This window comes from Canis aureus, chromosome 28 (assembly GCF_053574225.1).
Source record: "Canis aureus isolate CA01 chromosome 28, VMU_Caureus_v.1.0, whole genome shotgun sequence".
Taxonomy (NCBI): domain Eukaryota; kingdom Metazoa; phylum Chordata; class Mammalia; order Carnivora; family Canidae; genus Canis; species Canis aureus.
The window spans coordinates 94,269-117,720 of record NC_135638.1 but is presented as its reverse complement, the minus strand read 5'-3'; the positions used below and the strand labels follow the sequence as shown (position 1 = coordinate 117,720).

General features: G+C 43.5%; 1 protein-coding gene across 1 annotated transcript; it reads right to left on the bottom strand.

Annotated features, from left to right (window-relative positions):
- Positions 1-18,097: 18,097 nt before the first annotated feature.
- On the bottom strand, positions 18,098-19,168 carry LOC144300150 (olfactory receptor 6C75-like). Its single transcript, XM_077876129.1, has one exon. The coding sequence runs from the start codon at positions 19,034-19,036 to the stop codon at positions 18,098-18,100; it is 939 nt and encodes a 312-aa protein (XP_077732255.1). The 5' UTR covers positions 19,037-19,168.
- Between the last annotated feature and the right edge of the window lie 4,284 nt (positions 19,169-23,452).

Genomic DNA, 23,452 nt, shown 5'->3' with positions numbered 1-23,452 from the left:
GATAAACGGAAGTTCTTAAGTTTTATTTTGTCCGATTCGACATTATTTTCCTTAAGGATGCACTTGCTGCGTCCCGTGGAAGGAATCTGTTCTCCGTTTACGGCTCCGTCGGTCGCCCTGGCGCACAGCTCAGCGCCCCCGGCCTCGGTTTCTCTCGGGCCGTCTGGGCGGGCTCGGGATTCGCGTCCCCAGGGGTGGCTGCTCCGGCGGTGGAGTTGCAGCTTCTTTCCTCTCCTGCTGCGCGCACCCTTGCTTTCTCCTCTAGAGCTGCTGCGGCGGCAACAGCATGTTTTGATTTATTTTCAGTATCTTCCGGTTCCAAGTATTTTCTAATTCCCATTATGAGTTCTTCTGCTGTCCCAGGGCTATTTAGAAATTGTGGCTTAATCTCCAAAGGTGGAATTTTCTAGGTATTTTTTCTTATTAATCTCTAGCTGAATGTCACTGTGCTCAGAGGATGACCTGAGTCATCTCACTCCCCTGAGGTCACAAGGACTTGAATGTGCGTCATGCTGTTGGATGATGGAGAGGCCACCATGTCGCCGGGATCAGCTCGGGCAGCCGTGTTGCTCGCTCGGCCCCGATGCTTCGGCTGCGCCTCCTCATCCCCTCAGGCAGCTGCCACGGGAGGGAGCAGGGCCTCCGAGGACACAGCTGCACCTCGGCGGCCTCATTTGACCCATGTCCTTAAGGCCCCGATCTGCAACGCAGTCACACTGCGGGGCCCTGCTGTGACCCCCGACATCCCCGTGCTGGGATGGAACCCCCACTGCAGAGCGGGCCTCTGGGGATGTCGGGGGCACCTGAATGATGGGGGGGTGGCAGGGGATGTCAGGGGCACCTGTGGGGGCTCCTGGCACTCCTGTGGCACAGCCCCACCCTGTGCTGCTCACAGTGCCACGAGCTTGCCAGCCCCCATCCCGGCGCCCCTTGGAGGTCTGGCAGCTGGCCTGTGCTCGGGGTGGGGTGGCTTTAGGGGTATCTGCTCACCGGGGCTGCCCCCGCTGTGGGGGTGGGGGTGGGGGGATCAGCCCCCTGAGCAGCCCCAGGCCGACCCCCTGGCCCAACCCCGCGCCCTCTGCACCCCAGAGCTGACCCCGTGGTGGACCTGGAGGCTCAGGCAAGGTCATCGTTGCAACAGGAAGACCTCGACTGACCTGGATCTGTCTGCTTTTTTACAAAACGTGTTGTGCCCATGTGTGGCGGCGCCCAGGGCCGACTGGGTGGGGGTGACTCGTGGGCGTGCAGCGCGGCCTGCTGCCCCTGCTGCAGCTTCGGGGCCCTCGAGGGTAGGCTCCAGCCTCCGGCCTCCAGCCTCCAGCCTCCGGCCTCTGGCCTCTGACCTCCAGCCTCCAGCCTCCGGCCACCGCAGCCCGGCCAGCCCGGGTTCTGAGCAGTTCCCAGCCTTCCCCCCTGAGGCCAACACGGGGTCCAGCACGTGGCAGGCGCTGCGGGAGCGGGAGACCGAGGGGGAATGAGGCCGGTGCGACCCAGGGAGCCTGCGGGGGGCCGGGCGGGGGTGGCCCTAGGCCAGGCCCGCTGCCCCGCAGCCTCCCGGCCCTGTCCCTGCTGCTGCACCCCGAGAGGCCTGCAGGCGCCCCTGCAGGCACACACCGGGCCGCCGTCCCAGCAGCGGGGAGGGCGGCGAGCAGACGGCGGGAGGGAGCCAAGGCTCGGCCTGGATGCGCCGGGCGCCTGGGTGCTGGGCTGCCCCGGTCCATCTGCTCGCCGCCCCTGGGGAGCTGAAGCTCAGCACCTCGGCCTTGCGATGGCCCCGCGTGGAGAGAAGCCCCCTGGGATGGCTGCTGCGTCCCGGCCCCAGCTGGTCTCCCTGCCGCTCTGCTTCCACAGGAAATACGGAAAGTAGCAAGTGGAGCCTGGGGCCTGGCCTGGACTGAGCAAGGGGTGGGGGGCCGCGGCGGGGCGAGTCCCCCCTGGAGCCCTGCCCCGGGTGCTGGTGGCAGCCGGAGGCACCGGCAAAGGGCTCTATTGATAGTCAGTTTATGCATTTGCTTGGAGTTTACACTAACCTATATTTAAGGTGTATGATAATTTAGGTTGACATAGTGGGATAGAAATTTTTTCTTTAGAAATTGTCCATACATTATTCATGCGAGAAATAGTGACCTGACACAAGACACCTGTCCTCAACTTCACATCGTGGTGAGAGGTAACCAGGATAAACTGCACTTTACTGTGAAAACCGACACCCACTTCCATCCTGCCAGGGTCTTGCGTCGTTTGCCTCATTTCAAGGAGACTTTACTTTCCCTGCTCACATCACAAGGATGTGGCGAGGATCAGGTATATGGAACTGTGTTGGGATCTGTAAGAGACACACTCCAGCCAGCCAGCCATCTGTCCATCCATCCGTTTGTCTATTTATTGCCTTTATTGAGCTTCCATTCACGCTCACGCATGCAGATGCTCACAGAGCCCTGAAATCACAGTGTCCCTCTTTTACAGACTAATAAATGGAACTTGAAGAGGTTAAGAGGTTTCCCCAAGGTCATGCAGCTGCCAGGCAGGTGCTGGCGTGACCATGTGTTGTGACAGGCACTGGATGGTGACTTCGGGTGTGTTAAAAGAAGGCCCCTTGTGGGTTGGGAAGGGGCAGGGATGGGCAGGCTTCTTCACTGCCCTGCAGCTTTCTCCCTAATGCACGAACCTCATTTGAGCTGTTCTGCTCCACTGCACACAGCCCAGAGGGCCGTGAATAATGTGGGAGGAGCTGGGACCTCTGGGGGAAGCAAAGGGTCGGCTTTTGGGGGAGACGGGCCGTATCAGCTGGGAGTACTGTTAAGTGAGGCCTGGGAAATGAGTCCCATTTTAAAAATATCATTTCATAAACTCACCCTGGAAGCAAATGCATTCTCTGCCATGCCGGGAGCTCCACATGGACTCAGAGCAAAGCAAACGGTGGTGATGCTGGTGATAATGACCATTGACATTTATTGCTATTTTGGGCCAGACTTTATGCAGCATCCCAAAATAGGTATTAGTGCCAATTTTACAAAAAAGAAATGGGCTACATATTAAAAAATACATAAAAGTGGAGGTTGAGTGGGGGCCATATCAGGAATAAATGTGTTTGTTTTTAATGTGCCAGAACATAATTAATATTAAATGACGTGTAAACTAACTAGGAAAACGTGGCTGTAGCCGGCCACAATCTACTCTTTTCCATCCAAGAGCAACAGCTCACCTCTGAAATTCATCAAAGTTCAGTTTGAACACAAAAGAGAGAAACTGAAGGCAAGCATAACTTCAATATTTTCAGCATTACTTTTTGTTAATTTGACATTTCACATTGCCCTTTTTATATTCTGGGGAACTGTATTTCCTGAAATATTCTCCCTTAAGAAGTACTGTCTTGTCAGGGTTCTCCCGAGAAGCAGAACCAATAGGATTTACTTGCGCTACCCATGTCATCTCTCTCAATCTACAGCGTCTCTATATTTATCCTTCATCACTATCTGTATATGTGGATCGTGCCTCTCTCCCGCAGGCTGGAGACCCAGGAGACGTCATGCTGCAGCTTGAGTCCGAAGGTCAAGGTCGTCTGCCATCAGAATCCCCTTTCTCAGAGAGGTCAGTCTCATCTCTACCAAGACCTTCAACCGACTGCACGAGGCTCATCACACTGGAGAGCCTCATCTGCTTTACTCAAAGTCTAATGATCTAAATGTTAATCACATCTAGAACATACCTTCACAGAGAAATCTAGAACAATGTTTGACTAAATAGGCCTAGCCAAGTTGGCACAACATTAACCATCACAAGTGTCATTCATTAAAATATATATATATTTAGTTTTTAAAATATTCTTGAACAAAAAGGATCCTGCATCTAGTCAAACATTTAGAGCTAAATTCTACTCTACAGGTAGAAGGTCTAGTGAAACAGCAGTCCACAGACGCCAGGTCCCAACTGGGGAATTCTGGGGGATGGATACACCGCTCAGTCACTTGTGGCAGTGACAGCACAGATCCTGTCTCCACTCAGAGAGGGTGGGCTGAGAGAGAGGTCTAGGAGGCACAGGAACAAAATACAGCGTGTGCACCATGTTTGAGTCCTGATGGGAATAAAACCAACCGTCAAGGGACCCCTGGGTAGCTTAGTAGTTGAGCGTCTGCCTTTGGCTGAGCACATGATCCCAGGGTCCCAGGGTCCAGGTTCCCCGCAGGAAGCCTGCCTCTCCCTCTGCCTATGTCTCTGCTTCTCTCTCAATATCTCTCATGAATAAATAAACTAAAAAAAAAAACTGTGGAAGAACATTTTCTTTTTCAGAAATGGCAAGTTTAAATTTGAAATAGGCACAAACTGACGTTAAGAAATCATGGTGAGGGGATCCCTGGGTGGCTCAGCAGTTTAGCGCCTGCCTTTGGCCCAGGGCACGATCCAGGAGTCCTGGGATTGAGTCCCGCGTCGGGCTCCCGGTGCATGGAGCCTGCTTCTCCCTCCTCCTGTGTCTCTGCCTCTTTCTCTCTCTCTCTCTATGTCTATCATAAATAAATAAACAAATAAATAAATAAATAAATCTTTAAAAAAAGAAATCATGGTGAATTTTCATAGGTGTAAAACTGCCACAAGTAAGAAAATGTTTTTTCTCTTAAAAGAATTTATTTGAGAGACAGCCAGAGCGAGCGAGCGAGCAAGAGAGAGCATGGGGAAGGGCATGGAGAAGGACAAGCAGACTCCCTGCTGAGGGCAGAGTATGACCTCAATCCCAAGACACTGAGACCATGACCTGAACTGAAACCAAGAGTCAGACAATCACCCAGGAGCCCCGGAAAATGCCTTTTTTTAAATAAAATAATTTTTATTGGTGTTCAATTTACCAACATACAGAATAACACCCAGTGCTCATCCCGTCAAGTGTCCCCCTCAGTGCCCGTCACCCAGTCACCCCCACCCCCCGCCCTCCTCCCCTTCCACCACCCCTAATTCGATTCCCAGAGTTAGGAGTCTTTATGTTCTGTCTCCCTTTCTGATATTTCCCACACATTTCTTCTCCCTTCCCTTATATTCCCTTTCACTATTATTTATATTCCCCAAATGAATGAGAACATACACTGTTTGTCCTTCTCTGATTGACTTACTTCACTCAGCATAATACCCTCCAGTTCCATCCACGTTGAAGCAAATGGTGGGTATTTGTCATTTCTAATGGCTGAGGAATATTCCATTGTATACATAGACCACATCCTCTTTTTCCATTCATCTTTCAATGGACACCGAGGCTCCTTCCACAGATTGACTATTGTGGCCATTGCTGCTATACACACCGGGGTGCAGGTGTCCCGGCGTTTCATTGCATCTGAATCTTTGGGGTAAATCCCCAACAGTGCAATTGCTGGGTCGTAGGGCAGGTCTATTTGTAACTCTTTGAGGAACCTCCACACAGTTTTCCAGAGTGGCTGCACCAGTTCACATTCCCACCAACAGTGTAAGAGGGTTCCCTTTTCTCCGCATCCTCTCCAACATTTGTGGTTTCCTGCCTTGTTAATTTTCCCCATTCTCACTGTTGTGAGGTGGGATCTCATTGTGGTTTTGATTTGTATTTCCCTGATGGCAAGTGATGCAGAGCATGTTCTCATGTGCATGTTGGCCATGTCTATGTCTTCCTCTGTGAGATTTCTCTTCATGTCTTTTGCCCATTTCATGATTGGATTGTTTGTTTCTTTGCTGTTGAGTTAAGAAGTTCTTTATAGATCTTGGAAACTAGCCCTTTATCTGATAGGTCATTTGCATTTGCACAGGTCATTAGTTTTGTTGACTGTATCCTTTGCTGTGCAAAAGCTTCTTATCTTGATGAAGTCCCAATAGTTCATTTTTGCTTTTGTTTCTTTTGCCTTCGTGGATGTATCTTGTAAGAAGTTACTGTGGCCGAGTTCAAAAAGGGTGTTGCCTGTGTTCTCCTCTAGGATTTTGATGGAATCTTGTCTCACATTAAGATCTTTCATCCATTTTGAGTTTATCTTTGTGTATGGTGAAAGAGAGTGGTCTAGTTTCATTCTTCTGCATGTGGATGTCCAATGTTCCCAGCACCATCTATTGAAGAGACTGTCTTTCTTCCAATGGATAGTCTTTCCCCCTTTATAGAATATTAGTTGGCCATAAAGTTGAGGGTCCAGTTCTGGGTTCTCTATTCTGTTCCATTGATCTATGTGTCTGTTTTTGTGCCAGTACCACACTGTCTTGATGACCACAGCTTTGTAGTACAACCTGAAATCTGGCATTGTGATGCCCCCAGATATGGTTTTCTTTTTTAAAATTCCCCTGGTTATTCGGGGTCTTTTCTGATTCCACACAAATCTTAAAATAATTTGTTCTAACTCTCTGAAGAAAGTCCATGGTATTTTGATAGGGATTGCATTAAACGTGTACATTGCCCTGGGTAACATTGACATTTTCAAGATATTAATTCTGCCAATCCATGAGCATGGAATATTTTTCCATCTCTTTGTGTCTTCCTCAATTTCTTTCAGAAGTGTTCTATAGTTTTTAGGGTATAGATCCTTTACCTCTTTGGTGAGGTTTATTCCTAGGTATCTTATGCTTTTGGGTGCAATTGTAAATGGGATTGACTCCTTAATTTCTCTTTCTTCACTCTCATTGTTAGTGTTATAGAAATGCCATTGATTCCTGGGCATTGATTTTGTATCCTGCCACGCTACCGAATTGCTGTATGAGTTCTAGCAATCTTGGGGTGGAGGCTTTTGGGTTTTCCATGTAGAGTACCATGTCATCGGTGAAGAGGGAGAGTTTGACTTCTTCTTTACCAATTTGAATGCCTTTAATGTCTTTTTGTTGTTTGATTGCTGAGACTAGGACTTCCAGTACTATGTTGAATAGCAGTGGTGAGAGTGGACATCCCTGTCTTGTTCCTGATCCTAGGGGAAAGGCTCCCAGTGCTTCCCCATTGAGAATGATATTTGCTGTGGGCTTTTCGTAGATGGCTTTTAAGATGTCGAGGAAAGTTCCCTCTATCCCTACACTCTGAAGAGTTTTGATCAGGAATGCATGCTGTATTTTGTCAAATGCTTTCTCTGCATCTAATGAGAGGATCATATGGTTCTTGGTTTTTCTCTTGCTGATATGATGAATCACATTGATTGTTTTACAAGTGTTGAACCAGCCTTGTGTCCCGGGGATAAATCCTACTTGGTCATGGTGAATAATTTTCTTAATGTGCTATTGGATCCTATTGGCTAGTATCTTGTTGAGAATTTTTGCATCCATGTTCATCAGGGATATTGGTCTGTAATTCTCCTTTTTGGTGGGGTCTTTGTCTGGTTTTGGAATTAAGGTGATGCTGGCCTCATAGAACAAATTTGGAAGTACTCCATCTCTTTCTATCTTTCCAACAGCTTTAGTAGAACAGGTATGATTTCTTCTTTAAACGTTTGATAGAATTCCCCAGGGAAGCCATCTGGCCCTGGACTCTTGTGTCTTGGGAGGTTTTTGATGACTGCTTCAATTTCCTCCCTGGTTATTGGCCTGTTCAGATTTTCTATTTCTTCCAGTTCCAGTTTTGGTAGGTTGTGGCTTTCCAGGAATGCGTCCATTTCTTCTAGATTGCCTAATTTATTGGCGTATAGCTGTTCATAATATGTTTTTAAAATCGTTTGTATTGGGGGGGAGGAGCAAGATGGCGGAAGAGTAGGGTCTCCAAATCACCTGTCTCCACCAAACTACCTAGAAAACCTTCAAATTATCCTGAAAATCTATGAATTCGGCCTGAGATTTAAAGAGAGACCAGCTGGAATGCTACAGTGAGAAGAGTTCGCGCTTCTATCAAGGTAGGAAGACGGGGAAAAAGAAATAAAGGAACAAAAGGCCTCCAAGGGGGAGGGGCCCAGGAGGAGCCGGGCTGAGGCCGGGGCGAGTGTCCCCAGGACAGGAGAGCCCCGTCCCGGAGGAGCAGGAGCTGCACCGACCTTCCCGGGCGGAAAGGGGCTCGCAGGGTGGTGGAGCAGGACCCAGGAGGGCGAGGATGCCCTCGGGCTCCCCGGGACAGTAACAGACACCTGCGCCCCGGGAGAGCCCCACACCCGGCGGCCGAGCTCCCTAAGGGCTGCAGCGCGCACGGCGGGACCCGGCGGGACCCGAAGCAGCTCGGAAGGGCTCGGGGGCGGCTCCGCGGAGGGGGCTGCGCGGCCCCGGGAGCAGCTCGGAGGGGCTCGGGCAGAGGAAGAGGCTCCGTGCGGAGGGGGCTGCGCGGTTCCAGGAGCAGCTCGGAGGGGCTCGGGCGGCGGCTCCGCGGAGGGGGCTGCGCGGCCCCGGGAGCAGCTCGGAGGGGCTCGGGCGGCGGCTCCGCGGAGGGGGCTGCGGGGCGGGAGCGCGAATCCAACAGCGCAGGCCCCGGAGCACAGGGCGCCGGGACACAGCCCAGGATCCGGCCTCCCCCGGGACAGGCAGAGGCCGGGAGGGCCCAGGACAGCGAGGACGCTCCTGCCCCAGCTGAGCAGATCAGCGGCCCCGCCCGGAGCCTCCAGGCCCTGCACACGGAGTTCCTGCCGGAGTTGAATCCAGGTTTCCAGAGCTGCCCCGCCACTGGGGCTGTTCCTCCTGCGGCCTCACGGGGTAAACAACCCCCACCGAGCCCTGCACCAGGCAGGGGCACAGCAGCTCCCCCAAGTGCTCACACCTGAAAACCAGCACAACAGGCCCCTCCCCCAGAAGACCAGCTGGACGGACAACTTCCAGGAGAAGCCAAGGGACTTAAAGTACACAGAATCAGAAGATACTCCCCGGTGGTTCTTTTTTTGTTTGTTTGTTTTTGTTTTTGTTTTTGTTTTGTTTTGCTTTTTGATTTGTTTCCTTCCCCCACCCCCTTTTTTTCTCCTTTCTTTTTCTTTCTCTTTTTCTTCTTTTTTTTTTCGTTTTTTTTTTCTTTTTCTTCCCTTTTTTTTTTCTCTTTCTCTTTTCTTTCCTTCTTTCTCTCCTCTCTTTTTCTCTTTTTCCTAATACAACTTGCTTTTGGCCACTCTGCACTGAGCAAAATGACTAGAAGGAAAACCTCACCTCAAAAGAAAGAATCAGAAACAGTCCTCTCTCCCACAGAGTTACAAAATCTGGATTACAATTCAATGTCAGAAAGCCAATTCAGAAGCACTATTATACACCTACTGGTGGCTCTAGAAAAAAGTATAAAGGACTCAAGAGACTTCATGACTGCAGAATTTAGAGCTAATCAGGCAGAAATTAAAAACCAATTGAATGAGATGCAATCCAAACTAGAAGTCCTAACGACGAGGGTTAACGAGGTGGAAGAACGAGTGAGTGACCTAGAAGACAAGTTGACAGCAAAGAGGGAAACTGAGGAAAAAAGAGACAAACAATTAAAAGACCATGAAGATAGATTAAGGGAAATAAACGACAGCCTGAGGAAGAAAAACCTACGTTTAATTGGGGTTCCCGAGGGCGCCGAAAGGGACAGAGGGCCAGAATATGTATTTGAACAAATTCTAGCTGAAAACTTTCCTAATCTGGGAAGGGAAACAGGCATTCAGATCCAGGAAATAGAGAGATCCCCCCCTAAAATCAATAAAAACCGTTCAACACCTCGACATTTAATTGTGAAGCTTGCAAATTCCAAAGATAAAGAGAAGATCCTTAAAGCAGCAAGAGACAAGAAATCCCTGACTTTTATGGGGAGGAGTATTAGGGTAACAGCAGACCTCTCCACAGAGACCTGGCAGGCCAGAAAGGGCTGGCAGGATATATTCAGGGTCCTAAATGAGAAGAACATGCAACCAAGAATACTTTATCCAGCAAGGCTCTCATTCAAAATGGAAGGAGAGATAAAGAGCTTCCAAGACAGGCAGCAACTAAAAGAATATGTGACCTCCAAACCAGCTCTGCAAGAAATTTTAAGGGGGACTCTTAAAATTCCCCTTTAAGAAGAAGTTCAGTGGAACAGTCCACAAAAACAAAGACTGAATAGATATCATGATGACACTAAACTCATATCTCTCAATAGTAACTATGAACGTAAACGGGCTTAATGACCCCATCAAAAGGCGCAGGGTTTCAGACTGGATAAAAAAGCAGGACCCATCTATTTGCTGTCTACAAGAGACTCATTTTAGACAGAAGGACACCTACAGCCTGAAAATAAAAGGTTGGAGAACCATTTACCATTCGAATGGTCCTCAAAAGAAAGCAGGGGTAGCCATCCTTATATCAGATAAACTAAAATTTACCCCAAAGACTGTAGTGAGAGATGAAGAGGGACACTATATCATACTTAAAGGATCTATTCAACAAGAGGACTTAACAATCCTCAATATATATGCTCCGAATGTGGGAGCTGCCAAATATATAAATCAATTATTAACCAAAGTGAAGAAATACTTAGATAATAATCGTTTGTATTTCCTTGGTGTTGGTAGTGATCTCTCCTTTCTCATTCATGATTTTATTAATTTGAGTCTCCTCTCTCTTCTTTTTAATAAGGTTGGCTAGTGGTTTATCTATCTTATTAATTCTTTCAAAGAACCAACTCTTGGTTCTGTTGATCTGTTCCACAGTTCTTCTGGTCTCGATTTCATTGAGTTCTGCTCGAATTTTAATTAACTCTCTTCTTCTGCTGGGCGTGGGGTCAATCTGCTGTTTTTTCTCTAGCTCCTTTATGTGTAAGGTTAGCTTTTGTATTTGAGTTCTTTCCAGTTTTTGAATGGATGCTTGTATTGTGATGTATTTCCCCCTTAGGACTGCTTTTGCTGCATCCCAAAGATTTTGAACGGTTGTATCTTCATTCTCATTAGTTTCCATGAATCTTTTTAATTCTTCCTTAATTTCCTGGTTGAACTTTTATCTTTTAGCAGGATGGTCCTTAACCTCCACGTGTTTGAGGTCCTTCCAAACTTCTTGTTGTGATTTAGTTCTAATTTCAAGGCATTATGGTCTGAGAATATGCAGGGGATGATCCCAATCTTTTGGTATCAGTTCAGACCCGATTTGTGACCCAGTATGTGGTCTATTCTGGAGAAAGTCCATGTGCACTCGAGAAGAATGTGTATTCCTTTGAGTTTGGATGTAAAGTTCTGTAAATATCTGTGAAATCCATCTGATCCAGGGTATCATTTAAAGCTCTCGTTTCTTTGGAGATGTTGTGTTTTAAAACCTCTTGAGGGTAGAAAGTGCTAGATTGAAGTCACCAAGTATAAATGTATTATTGTCTAAGTATGTCTTAACTTTGGTTATTAAATGATTGATATATTTGGCAGCTCCCACATTCGGGGCATATACATTGAGGATTGTTAAGTCCTCTTGTTGGATAGATCCTTTAAGTATGAGATAGTGTCCTTCTTCATCTCTCACTACAGTCTTTGGGGTAAATTTTAGTTGATCTGATATAAGGATGACTACCCCTGCTTTACCATTTGAATGGTAAATGGTTCTCCAACCTTTTATTTTCAGGTTGTAGATGTCCTTCTGTCTAAAATGAGTCTCTTGTAGACAGCAAATAGATGGGTCCTGCTTTTTTATCCAGTCTGAAACCCTGCGTCTTTTGATGGGGTCATTAAGCCCGTTCACATTCAGAGTTACTATTGACAGATATGAGTTTAGTGTCATCATGATATCTATTCAGTCCTTGTTTTTGTGGATTGTTGCACTGAACTTCTTCTCAAAGGGGAATTTTAAGAGTTCCCCTTAAAATTTCTTGCAGAGCTGGTTTGGAGGTCACATATTCTTTCAGTTCCTGCCTGTCTTGGAAGCTCTTTATCTCTCCTTCCATTGTGAATGAGAGCCTTGCTGGATAAAGTATTCTTGGTTGCATGTTCTTCTCATTTAGGACCCTGAATGTATCCTGCCAGCCCTTTCTGGCCTGCCAGATCGCTGTGGAGAGGTCTGCTGTTACCCTAATATTCCTCCCCATAAAAGTCAGGGCTTTCTTGTCTCTTGCTGCTTTAAGGATCTTCTCTTTATCTTTGGAATTTGCAAGCTTCACTATTAAATGTCGAGGTGTTGAACGGTTTTTATTGATTTTCTGGGGGGATCTCTCTATTTCCTGGATCTGAATGCCTGTTTCCCTTCCCAGATTAGGAAAGTTTTCAGCTAGGATTTGTTCAAATACATATTCTGACCCTCTGTCCCTTTGGGCACCCTCGGGAACCCCAATTAAACGTAGGTTTTTCTTCCTCGGGCTGTCACTTATTTCCCTTAATCTATCCTCATGGCCTTTTAATTGTTTGTCTCTTTTTTCCTCCGTTTCCCTCTTTGCTATCAACTTGTCTTCTATGTCACTCACTCGTTCTTCCACCCTCGTCGTTAGGACTTCTAGATTGGATTGCATCTCATTCAATTGATCTTTAATTTCTGCCTGATTAGATCTAAATTTTGCAGTCTTGAAGTTTCTTGAGTCCTTTTTGCTTTTTTCTAGAGCCACCAGTAGCTGTATAATAGTGCTTCTGAATTGGCTTTCTGACATTGAATTGTAATCCACATTTTGTAACTCTGTGGAAGAGAGGACCATTCGTGATTCTTTCTTTTGAGGTGAAGTTTTCCTTCTAGTCATTTTGCTCAGTGCAGAGTGGCCAAAAACGAGTTGTATTGGGAAAAGGAGAGAAAGAGAGGAGAGAAAGAAGGAAAGAAAAGAGAAAAAGAAAAAAGGAAGAAAAAAGAGAAGAAAAAGAGAAAGAAAAGAAAGAAAGGAAAGAAAAGGGTGGGGGAAGCAAACAAATAAAAAAAGAAAGCCACGGGGGAGTATCTTCTGTTTCTGTGTTCTTTAAGTCCCTTGGCTTCCCCTGACGCTTGTCCGTCTATCTGGTCTTCTGGGGGAGGGGCCTGTTGTGCTGATTTTCAGGTGTCAGCACTTGGGGGAGCTGCTCTGCCCCTGCCTGGTGCAGGGCTCAGTGGGGGCTGTTCACCCCGTGAGGCCGCAGGAGGAACAGCCCCAGTGGCGGGGCCAGCTCTGCAGCCCTGGAGTCAGCTCCGGCAGGAACTCCGTCTGCAGGGCCTGGAGGCTCCGGGGCGGGGCCGCTGATCTGCTCAGCTGGGGCAGGAGCGTCCTCGCTGTCCTGGGCCCTCCCGGCCTCTGCCTGTCCCGGGGGAGGCCGGATCCTGGGCTGTGTCCCGGCGCCCTGTGCTCCTGGGCCTGCGCTGGTGGATTCGCGCTCCCGCCCCGCAGCCCCCTCCGCGGAGCCGCCCCCGAGCCCCTCCGAGCTGCTCCGGGTCCCCCCGCCCGCGCTGCAGCCCTTAGGGAGCTCGGCGCGCTCTCCCGGGGCGCAGGTGTCTGTTAGTGTCCCCGGGAGCCCGAGGGCATCCCCGCCCTCCTGGGTCCTGCTCCACCTCCCCGCGAGCCCCTTTCCCCCCGGAAGGTCGGTGCAGCTCCTGCTCCTCCGGGACGGGGCTCTCCTGTCCTGGGGACACTCGCCCCGGCCTCAGCCCGGCTCCTCGCGGGCCCCTCCCCCTGGAGGCCTTTTGTTTCTTTCTTTTTCCCCGTCTTCCTACCTTGATAGAAGCGCAAACTCTTCTCCCTGTAGCGTTCCAGCTGGTCTCTCTTTAAATCTCAGGCCGAATTCGTAGATTTTCAGGATGATTTGAAGGTTTTCTAGGTAGTTTGGTGGGGACAGGTGACTTGGGGACCCTACTCTTCAGCCATCTTGCCCCTCCTCGATAATTAGTTTTCAGATATTTTTTTTCTTCCAGTGTTTTTATATTTTCCCCTCAAATGATTTCTTCCTTTGCTCTAATATTCATAATTATTTCTTGTCTAGATGTACCAAATAAATCAAAGTTTATTTATCCATACATCTACTGAAGGGATCTTGTTATTTTTTGTTTGTCTGATGCAAACTTGCAAACCCTGATTTCCCTTTAACGTATTGTATGCATTGCAACCAGAGGAGTTTTTCTGTTTTTAATTTTATTTTTTTATTAAATTCAATTTGCCAAGGTGTAGTATAACTCCCAGTGCTCATCATATGCTCTCCTTACCAGCCCAAATGTGGAAGGAGCCATGATGTCCTTCAACAGAGGAAAAGATAAAGAATTTTGGTGTTATATATATGCCATAATATATATATATATATATATATATATAGAGAGAGAGAGAGAGAGAGAGAGAGAGAGAAAGAGAGAGAAAGAAAGAGAGAAAGAGAGAGACAATGGAAAATTACTCCTCCATCAGAAAAGATGAATACCTACAATTTAATTCGACATGGATGGAACTGGAGGGTCTTATGAGTGAAATAAGTGAATCAGAAAAAGATAATTTTCATATGGTTTTACTCACATGCAGTTATTTTTCTCTATGCTAAAAGCCTTCTATGACTACTTGTTACTGGATGAAAATGCAGGCTGATGCCTGGAAATACTTTTAGGAGTTATATCTGAAATTAGGAATGGTAATTTTTAATATTAAACTTCAGCAAGGGGGTGAGGAAGGTATTACTGTGCTTACTATCGTCATGGCAATGACTGACTTTTTGAATATACAGATGAGTAGTTCCTCTCCTTATTTAGAAGCGAAGCATCCTTTGTACTAAAATCCCTAATTCATTTCAAAAGTATGCAAATGCAAGGTGTCTTTGTTCCTCCTCTTCTGTCAGAAAGCCACATCTTCTTGTGTGGTGCCAGGTCTCAGAGACATGGTGAAGGTTGGAGTAACCCGACTAAGACATATTGGGCACTTGGTCACCAGGGCTACTTTGAACTACAGTCAAGTGGATATCGTTGCCATCAATGACACCTTCATTGACCTCAACCACATGATCTACATGTCCCAGTATGATTCCACCCATAGCAATAGCAATGCCACAGTCAAGACTGGGAATAAGAAAATTGTAATCAATTGAAAGCCCGTCTCCATCTAACCCACCAACATTAAATGGGGTGGTACGCTGCTGAATTCACTTCACTACCATGGAGAAGGCTGGGGCTCATGTGAAGCGTGGCACCAAGAGTGTCATCTTCTCCGCCCATCATTCTTCTGATTCCTTCGTGTTTGTGATGGTTGTGAATCATGGGAATTATGACAATTTCCTCCAGAATGTCAGAAATACCTCCAATTACTTGGCTCCTATGGTTAAGGTCGTTCATGACCACTTTGGCAGCATGAAGGGACTCATGACCACAGTCCATGTCATCATTGCCACCCAGAAACCATAGCTGGACCTCCTGGGAGGACATGGTGTGGTAGCTGAGGAGCTGCCCAAAATATCATCCCCACTTCTACTGGCACTGTCAAAACTGTGGGCAGGGTCATCTCTAGCCAAATGGGAAGTTCACTGGCATGGTCTTTCATGTCTCCACCCTCAATGGGTCAGTGATGCAGCTAACTTCCTGCCTGGAGAAAGCTGCTAAAAGTTATGACATCAGGAAAGTGTTGAAGTAGGCAACACAGAGTACCCTCAAGAATATCCTAGGCTGCACTGAGAATCTGGTTGTCTCCGGTGACTTTAACAGTGACACCCACTCTTCTACTTTTGATGCTGGGGCTGGCATTGCCCTCAATGGTGACTTTACCAAGCTCATTTCCTTGTGCCATAGTGAATTTGGCTACAGCAACATGATATTGGACATTATGGCCCACACAGCCTCCAAAGAGTAAGGACCCCCTGGACCACCAGCCCCACTGACATCATAAGAAAAGGTGATAGACCCTCAGCTGCTGGAAAGTCCTTTCCCGAACTCATCCCCCAACACACTGAGAATCTCCTGACCCCTACATGGTTTCTATTGAGACCCCTTGCAGACGGAGTGGGGCTCAGGGAGCCTTATCCTGTCTTGTACCATCAATAAAGTATGCTGTACTCTGACAGAAACACATGTGTGCAAGTACAGATACTGCTCTCAAATATTATATGAAGCTTTAATTCAAGTTCTATAATGTTTGGGATTCTATACACACAAACACAAATATGTGTGTGTATGGATTTGTATATGTTATATGCATATTCTTAAATACAAATATGTATCGGGTGCCTGTGTGGCTCAGTTGGTTAAGTGTCTGTCTTTGGTTCAGGTCATAGTCCTGGGGTCCTGGGATCAAGCCCTGCATTGGGCTACTTGGTGAGTGCGGAGTTTGCTTCTCCCTCTAGTTCTGCCCATTGGTCCTTTTTGAAATTTTTCAAAGTAAATTGTTGTTAAACAATTAAAGACTGTAGAATATTAAAGACTCTAGAAGTGGAATGCCAGTGAAACCACAGAAGACATAAATATGGTTGTGGATCTGTATCTTCTGGAAAACGGAAACTAACAAGGCACATAGCAGTGAGAATGGCACCTTAGGAATCTGGAGAGAAAGATGGTACTAAAAATGGTTTATTTTTATTATTGCCAGAGCCAACTGCTTATTCATCCATTCAGTCATTTATTTGTTTGCGAAAGCCATAGTCTATTAGATTGTGGACTCTGGTAACATGGTTAATGATACAACCTTTTGCCTCATTCAGGTTGTATATTACTCTCAACTGGGAATACTTGCCCCTCATTAAAAATGCTACAAATCAATAGATCACTCAGCTATGTAATCAGTGGATTACTTAAAATAATGTTATTAATGCTTATTTATAATCTGCTTAGTACTTTAAAAAAAGGAAATGTATTTTTGAAATATTAGTGTGAGCGTGAAATATGAGCAGAAATACTTTTTCAAAGCCTCTAAAACCATGACCTCCAACATATATCTCATACTTTTCTTACCAAAATTACATTTGCAGTAAAAAATTCTTTATTTCATAACACTGTAAAATAATATTTCAATTTAAGCATTTACTATTTTTTGGAAATATTTATAGGGATTTTCACATCCTACTGACAATGTGAATGCTAGAATCAATTTCCTCAGGGAAGTTTTTGTCAATCAAGAGGATCAACTTTCCTTTACCCTCTTATTTTCCCCTTTCTCTATCCTGTCTTCCTACATTGCAGTCTATCATATATACCACACACATACAGTATATGTTCATTTAGTTAGCATTTGCATATTCTTTTCCACATTCCGGATTTTCACTTTTGCTCTTCTGCTTACTTGATACAGCCTTACAAAAACAAACCTTCATTGTTTCATTTCTTTACAAATTACTCCATTGATAAATGTATAATCAAAGAAGATTATTTACCTTTCCCTTCATGGTTTCATTGTATTAAATCTGCTTGAAAAAAGTGTAACATTCCATGAACGCAAAATGATAAGAAACAGGTGAGTGCTCATGGAGGAATCTTGTCTATGAGCAACCAGAAGAGTCTGCACTGAGAGACTATGGATGCTACCACAGTAGCATCTAGTTAGACTCCTAACTATTGTCCTAAGACAAAAAATTTGGTTTAGTGATTCATTGCTGCTGAGGGGCTCCCTGACTACAGGAACCAGATGTTACACATTTTTTACCGTTACCTGCAGGAGTCACTCTCCTGAGTAAGGGTGAGGGAGGCAAGACCTCTGTGAAAGAGTCAATGGAAAGATAAAGACAGTATGGAGATTTGCTGATAAAGGAAAGCTAATAAGTCATGTGTCATCATTTCCAAGATACTCTCTGAAGTCTGCATCTCATAGCATTCTAGATTCTTTGTCATTTTTCTTCATGTCAGTAGAAAAGACCATGTTTAACAATTGAAATTATCTGAGTATAAAAATGAATTTTCTCAGGGTAGCTTATTTTTCCTTTATAGACCATGGTTTTCCTTTTAAAAACATGATTGGCAAAATAGGAAAATCTACAGCAAAAGATTTTCTTTTCTTGGTGACAGGAGAAATCTTAGAGATATTACTTAAGATACACAGTTTTACTTATAACATATAAAATAAATTTCATATTTGTGGTTTCAGGTAGGCTTCTTATAGTACAGCAATTTGAATTTTTTGTATGAATTTATCAGCTACCTTGCTTTGATATGAGAAACAATAAAGGTTATTGACATCTAAAATTTAGTTACATGGGTGAAGACTGGCCATTTTCTATATAGCTTAAAATAGATAAGACCTGACTTTCAGCTAATAAGAAAAAGAGACATTAATGATATAGAAGAATGTTTAAGCGAAAGAACGAAATGAAGGGTTTCAAGAATTTACATAGTAAAATCCAAAGATTTCCATTCCGCTTTGTTTTCAGGGTATGTATACATTTTTGCATAATGACATTCATTTATATGAAGAAAAGACCATTCTGTGGACCATGTTCTTGAAGGCTTGCTTCACCTGCTGGTTTCTTAATGTATATATGAAAGGATTCAAGAGAGGAGTCACTGAGGTAATGATCACAGCTACTCCTTTGTTTAAACTCACCCTTTCCTTTGCAGAAGGCTTAATGTACATGAAGATGCAGCTTCCATAAGAGAGGGAGACTACTATCATGTGGGAGGAACACGTGGAAAAGGCTTTTTTCCTTTGACTCCTGGAAGGAATTCTCAGAATTGTGCGGATGATGTATATGTAGGAGAGCATAACTAGGGTTAAGGTGACCATAAGTGTTACCACCGCTAAAATAAATGCCATGAGTTCTAGAAAGTGAGTGTTTGTGCAAGAAAGCTGTAGAATTGGAGAAGAGTCACAGATAAAATGATCAATTATATTGGAGGCACAGAAATCCAACTTCAGCGCCAGAATTACTGGTGGAAAGATGATCAGGAATCCTGCAAGCCATGAGCTAAAGACAAGAAGGATGCAGACTCTGCTGCTCATGATGGTCATGTAATGCAGAGGTTTGCAGATGGCCACGTAGCGGTCATAGGACATGGCAGTCAGGAGGTAAAACTCTGTCGCCCCCAATAAGATGAAGAAAAATACCTGAGCCAGACAGTCATTGTAGGAAATGGTTCTGTCTCCCGTCACAACAGTGACAAGGAATCTGGGAATTGCAACAGAGGTGAATGACATTTCTAGGAATGAGAAGTTTCGAAGGAAGAAATACATTGGAGTCTTCAGGTGGGGATCTGTTAGGGTGAGGATGATAATGACCAGGTTCCCAGTCACACTGAACATGTAGGTAACAAGAAGAAATATGAAAAGTACAATCTGCCACTTTGGGTCATCGGTCAACCCGAGAAGAATAAACTCTGTTACCTTTGTGTGATTTCTCATGATTTTCCTCCTTTATGATGGTATTCTCTGTTTTAGCTGAAAATAGATGCAAAAAAATGAGACGGAAAAGAAACTGGGACACGCACAAGCATGCACACACACTTTTCAAAAATCATTGCTGTCTTTTGCTTTAAGGGAAAAGTAGTTTTGTACTAAAAAGAGACAAAATACTTCTAAATTTATTTATGGTATCATATGTTGGTTCATTGTTTCTGTATTTCTTTAATTGTATTTTCACATATCTCATTATAAATCTATCTTCTGAATATTTCAGGATATTCGTGAAAACACACAAACGGTGATTAAAACCTCTGAGACCCAAACCTCCTTTAGTAAATCCATGAGCTTGCTCCTAGCATCCCATAATACTCTTTGAAGGTACTTTTTGTTGTTGCTTTCCTCTTCAGATATTTACTTTTCTCTTTTGGCCAAATATTTCTTTCTCTTTCCCTATTCAAACTTCTACAATCTACAGGACCGCTACGTAGGCACCCAGTAAAGTGCCCTGATGACAGTATACAGACACAGTTAATCTAATTCCAAGGGCTATGCCCTAAGATGTTCCTGTGTTAATGACTAATCTATTCTAATAGTCTCTTCTAAGATTGTTAATATGTTTTTCTTACGTATATTTTTACTTATCGCTTTACCTATCATGACACTCCCCTATATAAAGCAGTATTTTTATTTTAAGTCCTAATTTTGTTTTTATAGACTCTTAATGTTCTTCCTTATTTCTCAAATAACTCAGGTACTTCTTTGCACATTACCCTTTCTTTCTTGAGGGATGATAAAAGGGAATAGTTAACATTCAAGCTATGTTTGGGGAGGCCAAAGCTACTATTATTTTTTCTTTTCTTTTTGGCTCTAACACAGCCCTGGGTGTTGTTCAGGATTTGTTTGTTTTTCCTGTTTAATGTTATTATTTGCCGTAAAAGCTTTAGATGTGCTGTCATCTAAGACCATTTTTAAACATACTTTATCCAGACAGCCTGGCTAAGGCTGAAATGTCTCCGTTGTTTTCTCTGTTCTTCAGCAGTTTCAGAGCTTTCATAAGGAATAATATTTTCTGAGGATTAGCCAAGTAATTTAATATGTTACTGAACTTACTAAAATCTTTTACCTGCCTCATTGCCGCATGGAATGATTCTTACTTTCCATCATCTTTGTCTACCTCTTTGTGGTCATCAGATATGGGTCTTTTTGGCTTCTGCCTTTATATGATGGAAGCTAACCTTTACTAAGTATAAAGTCACACTGTGTCAAACGAAAGCATAAAGATATCTCTTCAGTGTTAAGATATATCACTTAAATTGTTTGGAATCTTGCACAAAAATAATACAGTTTGTGTCCTGAAATTGATATTTAAATGATTATTAAAAGGTATCTAAGCATATCTAGATGAACACCAAAAATCATGAATATGTGGTTATATCAATCAGAAAACATCTGTTCTACAAAACAAAAATGTCAAAAAGATTGAAGTAGTTTAAATTTTTTCTTCATTTATATATTCCATATAAATTATGTGGTTCAGTTTTATTCATATATAGCATTGTGCATAATTAGGAATATTTATATAAAACATAAACATATAACATATAAGCAAAAATATATTGCTCTAAGAAACTGTTAAGGACATACTTACTTGAGGGTAGATATGCCTGGTTTAGTCAATGCTGTTTCCTTGATTTATTTAAACATAAATGCTTGGGATTTTTCAAAAGCCTTTGCAATCTGTTTCTTCTCTGTCATTTTATGTCTCTAACCAAATACCCAAAATATTGATCATCAAAAATAATTCCAAGAGGTCCTCTACTCGTTTATAAAAAGGTTTTTAATTCATTTCTGTCCATCAACCCAAATTTCTCTAAGGATCTGAGGTCTAGCATACCCTAACTATTGTCATTTTAAAAAATATTTTATTGATATTTAAAATGAAATAAGCTATAGTTGAAACAAAGGCTAACATATTGTCTTTCCAAGCTTAGTAGACAGAATGATGTGATCTTAGTGATGTTATTCAGGCTAGGCCTAATTTTATCTGCTCCATTAACAATGGACTCAGGGGGGTTAGGTGAATGAATAAACAGAAGGTACTTTGGTGACTGGCGTTCTCAGGACACGGACATTAAACTATAGCCCAAATTAGTACACAATTTAGAATAGAATACTTAGGTGAGAGTGGCCCGAAATTAGAATAGAAAAATATATAGAATCATTTAAACTTTTTCTTCTGGGATTTTACTTATTCATTCATGAGAGACACAGAGAGAGGCAGAGACACAGGCAGAGGGAGAAGCAGGCTCCCTGTGTGGACACGATGTGGGACTTGATCCAGGACCCGGGGTCATGACCTGGGATAAAGGCAGATGCTCAACTACTGACCACCCAAGTGCTCCTAGAATCATTTACAGTTTTCTAATATTTTGTAAATTCACAAAAAGAAACTTAGTAATGGGGTAGTAGTGGTTAGCAATATCTGAAGGGCAACACACCAAGTTGTGATCAGTGCGTGTTTCTCCAATCTTAGGGAAAATATTAAGAATTCACCATGATGATTTAGACTAAGGCTGAGGTCTCTATCATTCTACACCATAAGAGATGTGAGGCTTGCGTTTATGGTTTCACATTTTTCTACTGAATGATGATAAAGGAAACTTGATCATGATTAGAATTATTGCTATTTACTCATCAATTAATTACTTCAAAAATCTTTTAATTTTATTTATTTACTTTTCAACAACTACTTTTTTTTAATTTTTAAAAATGATTTTATTTATTTATTCATGAGAGACACATAGAGAAGCAGAGACACATGCAGAAGGAGAAGCGGCCTCCCCAGAGGGAGCCTGATGCAGGATTCAATCCAAGGACCCTACAATTATGACCTGAGCTGAAGGCAAATGCTCAAACACCCAGATGCCCCACAATAAATATTTTTTAGGTGCTTATTAGGTGTTGGGCTCAAACTTAGGTTCTGAGAATACAGAGATGATAAAGACAACTTTTTGCATGATTTTCACTTACAGGAAAATGTGAGATTTATTTCTGAAATTGCTGATTCTGTATTTCATGTCCAACTGAAGCAATATCCCACCCTCCCACATGTATCATCTTATTTCTCACTGCATTGATCTGAAATCACATGCATAATATCTGTTTTATATAAATCATTTTAGACTTATATTTAGTTGCTACTTAATCAAGGAATTACATAAGATATAGAAATAGATTAAATTAAATGAAATTTGGGATTATTTAATGACCTTAAAATGATAGATCCTGTCTGAACAAAGATATTAAGATATTTTTACTGTTTCTTTGGGTGACATGAAGTTACTCAAGTACATGACAACATAATGCAGAGTGCACTGGGGGAGATTTTTAAAACACAGCAGCTAATTGGAGACCCTACTCTTCCGCCATAGTGAAAGGGAATATAAGGGAAGGGAGAAGAAATGTGTGGGAAATATCAGAAAGGGAGACAGAACTTAAAGACTGCTAACTCTGGGAAACGAACTAGGGGTGGTAGAAGGGGAGGAGGGCGGGGGGTGGGGTGAATGGGTGATGGGCACTGGGGGTTATTCTGTATGTTGGTAAATTGAACACCAATAAAAATAAATTAAAAAAATAATAATAATAAATAAATAAATAAAAAATTTAAAAAAATTAAAAAAATAAAACACAGCAGCTATTTTAAACTAACAGTGTATTAGTCTATTAATGATAAAAGTCAATAATTTGAATAATGTGCCATAAACAGACTCATGTTGCATTACAAACATTGTTGCAATTCTATTTTAATGATGTTTGTATGTAGGCCAAAATATTAGTTAAACTAATACCTTATGTGAACCTGTTATTTAACAAAGATGCATGAAAAATTGGTTTAATGTATACAACATCATTCTAACTTGATTATGTAGGGGAGGAAAGAAAATTTCCCCTCTATTCTTCTAGGTTCTTGACTGAAACCATCTTCTATAATAAAAGACAGATAAATAAGAGAAAAAGAAAACAAGTTTTTTGGGATTCTGTTGTTGCTTTTAAGAAAGTGCACGTGCACATATGTGGGGATCAGAAGGGAGGGTCAGAGAGACAGGGAGAGAGAGAGAACCTCAAGCAGGCTCCATGCCCAGCATGTAGCTACAGCCCCACACATAACTGGATCTTAAGACCCTGAGATCATGACCTGAGGTGAAATCAAGGGTGGGATGCTTAACAAACTGAGCCACAATAGGCGTCCCAACCTCTGTAGCCTAGAAATATCAGAAAGAAGAAAACATTAGGTATGTCATGAATGCATAAAATATATGTAGACACTAGTCTATTGTATCATTTCCTATTGTTAAAGATACACAAACATACTGTAAAAAGTTAAAATTTTTTCCTTTGCTCATTTGTTTTGTCCAC

Excerpts from the sequence above, each read along its gene's own strand:
- LOC144300150 (XM_077876129.1), bottom strand. The coding sequence starts at position 19,036 with ATGAGAAATCACACAAAGGTAACAGAGTTTATTCTTCTCGGGTTGACC.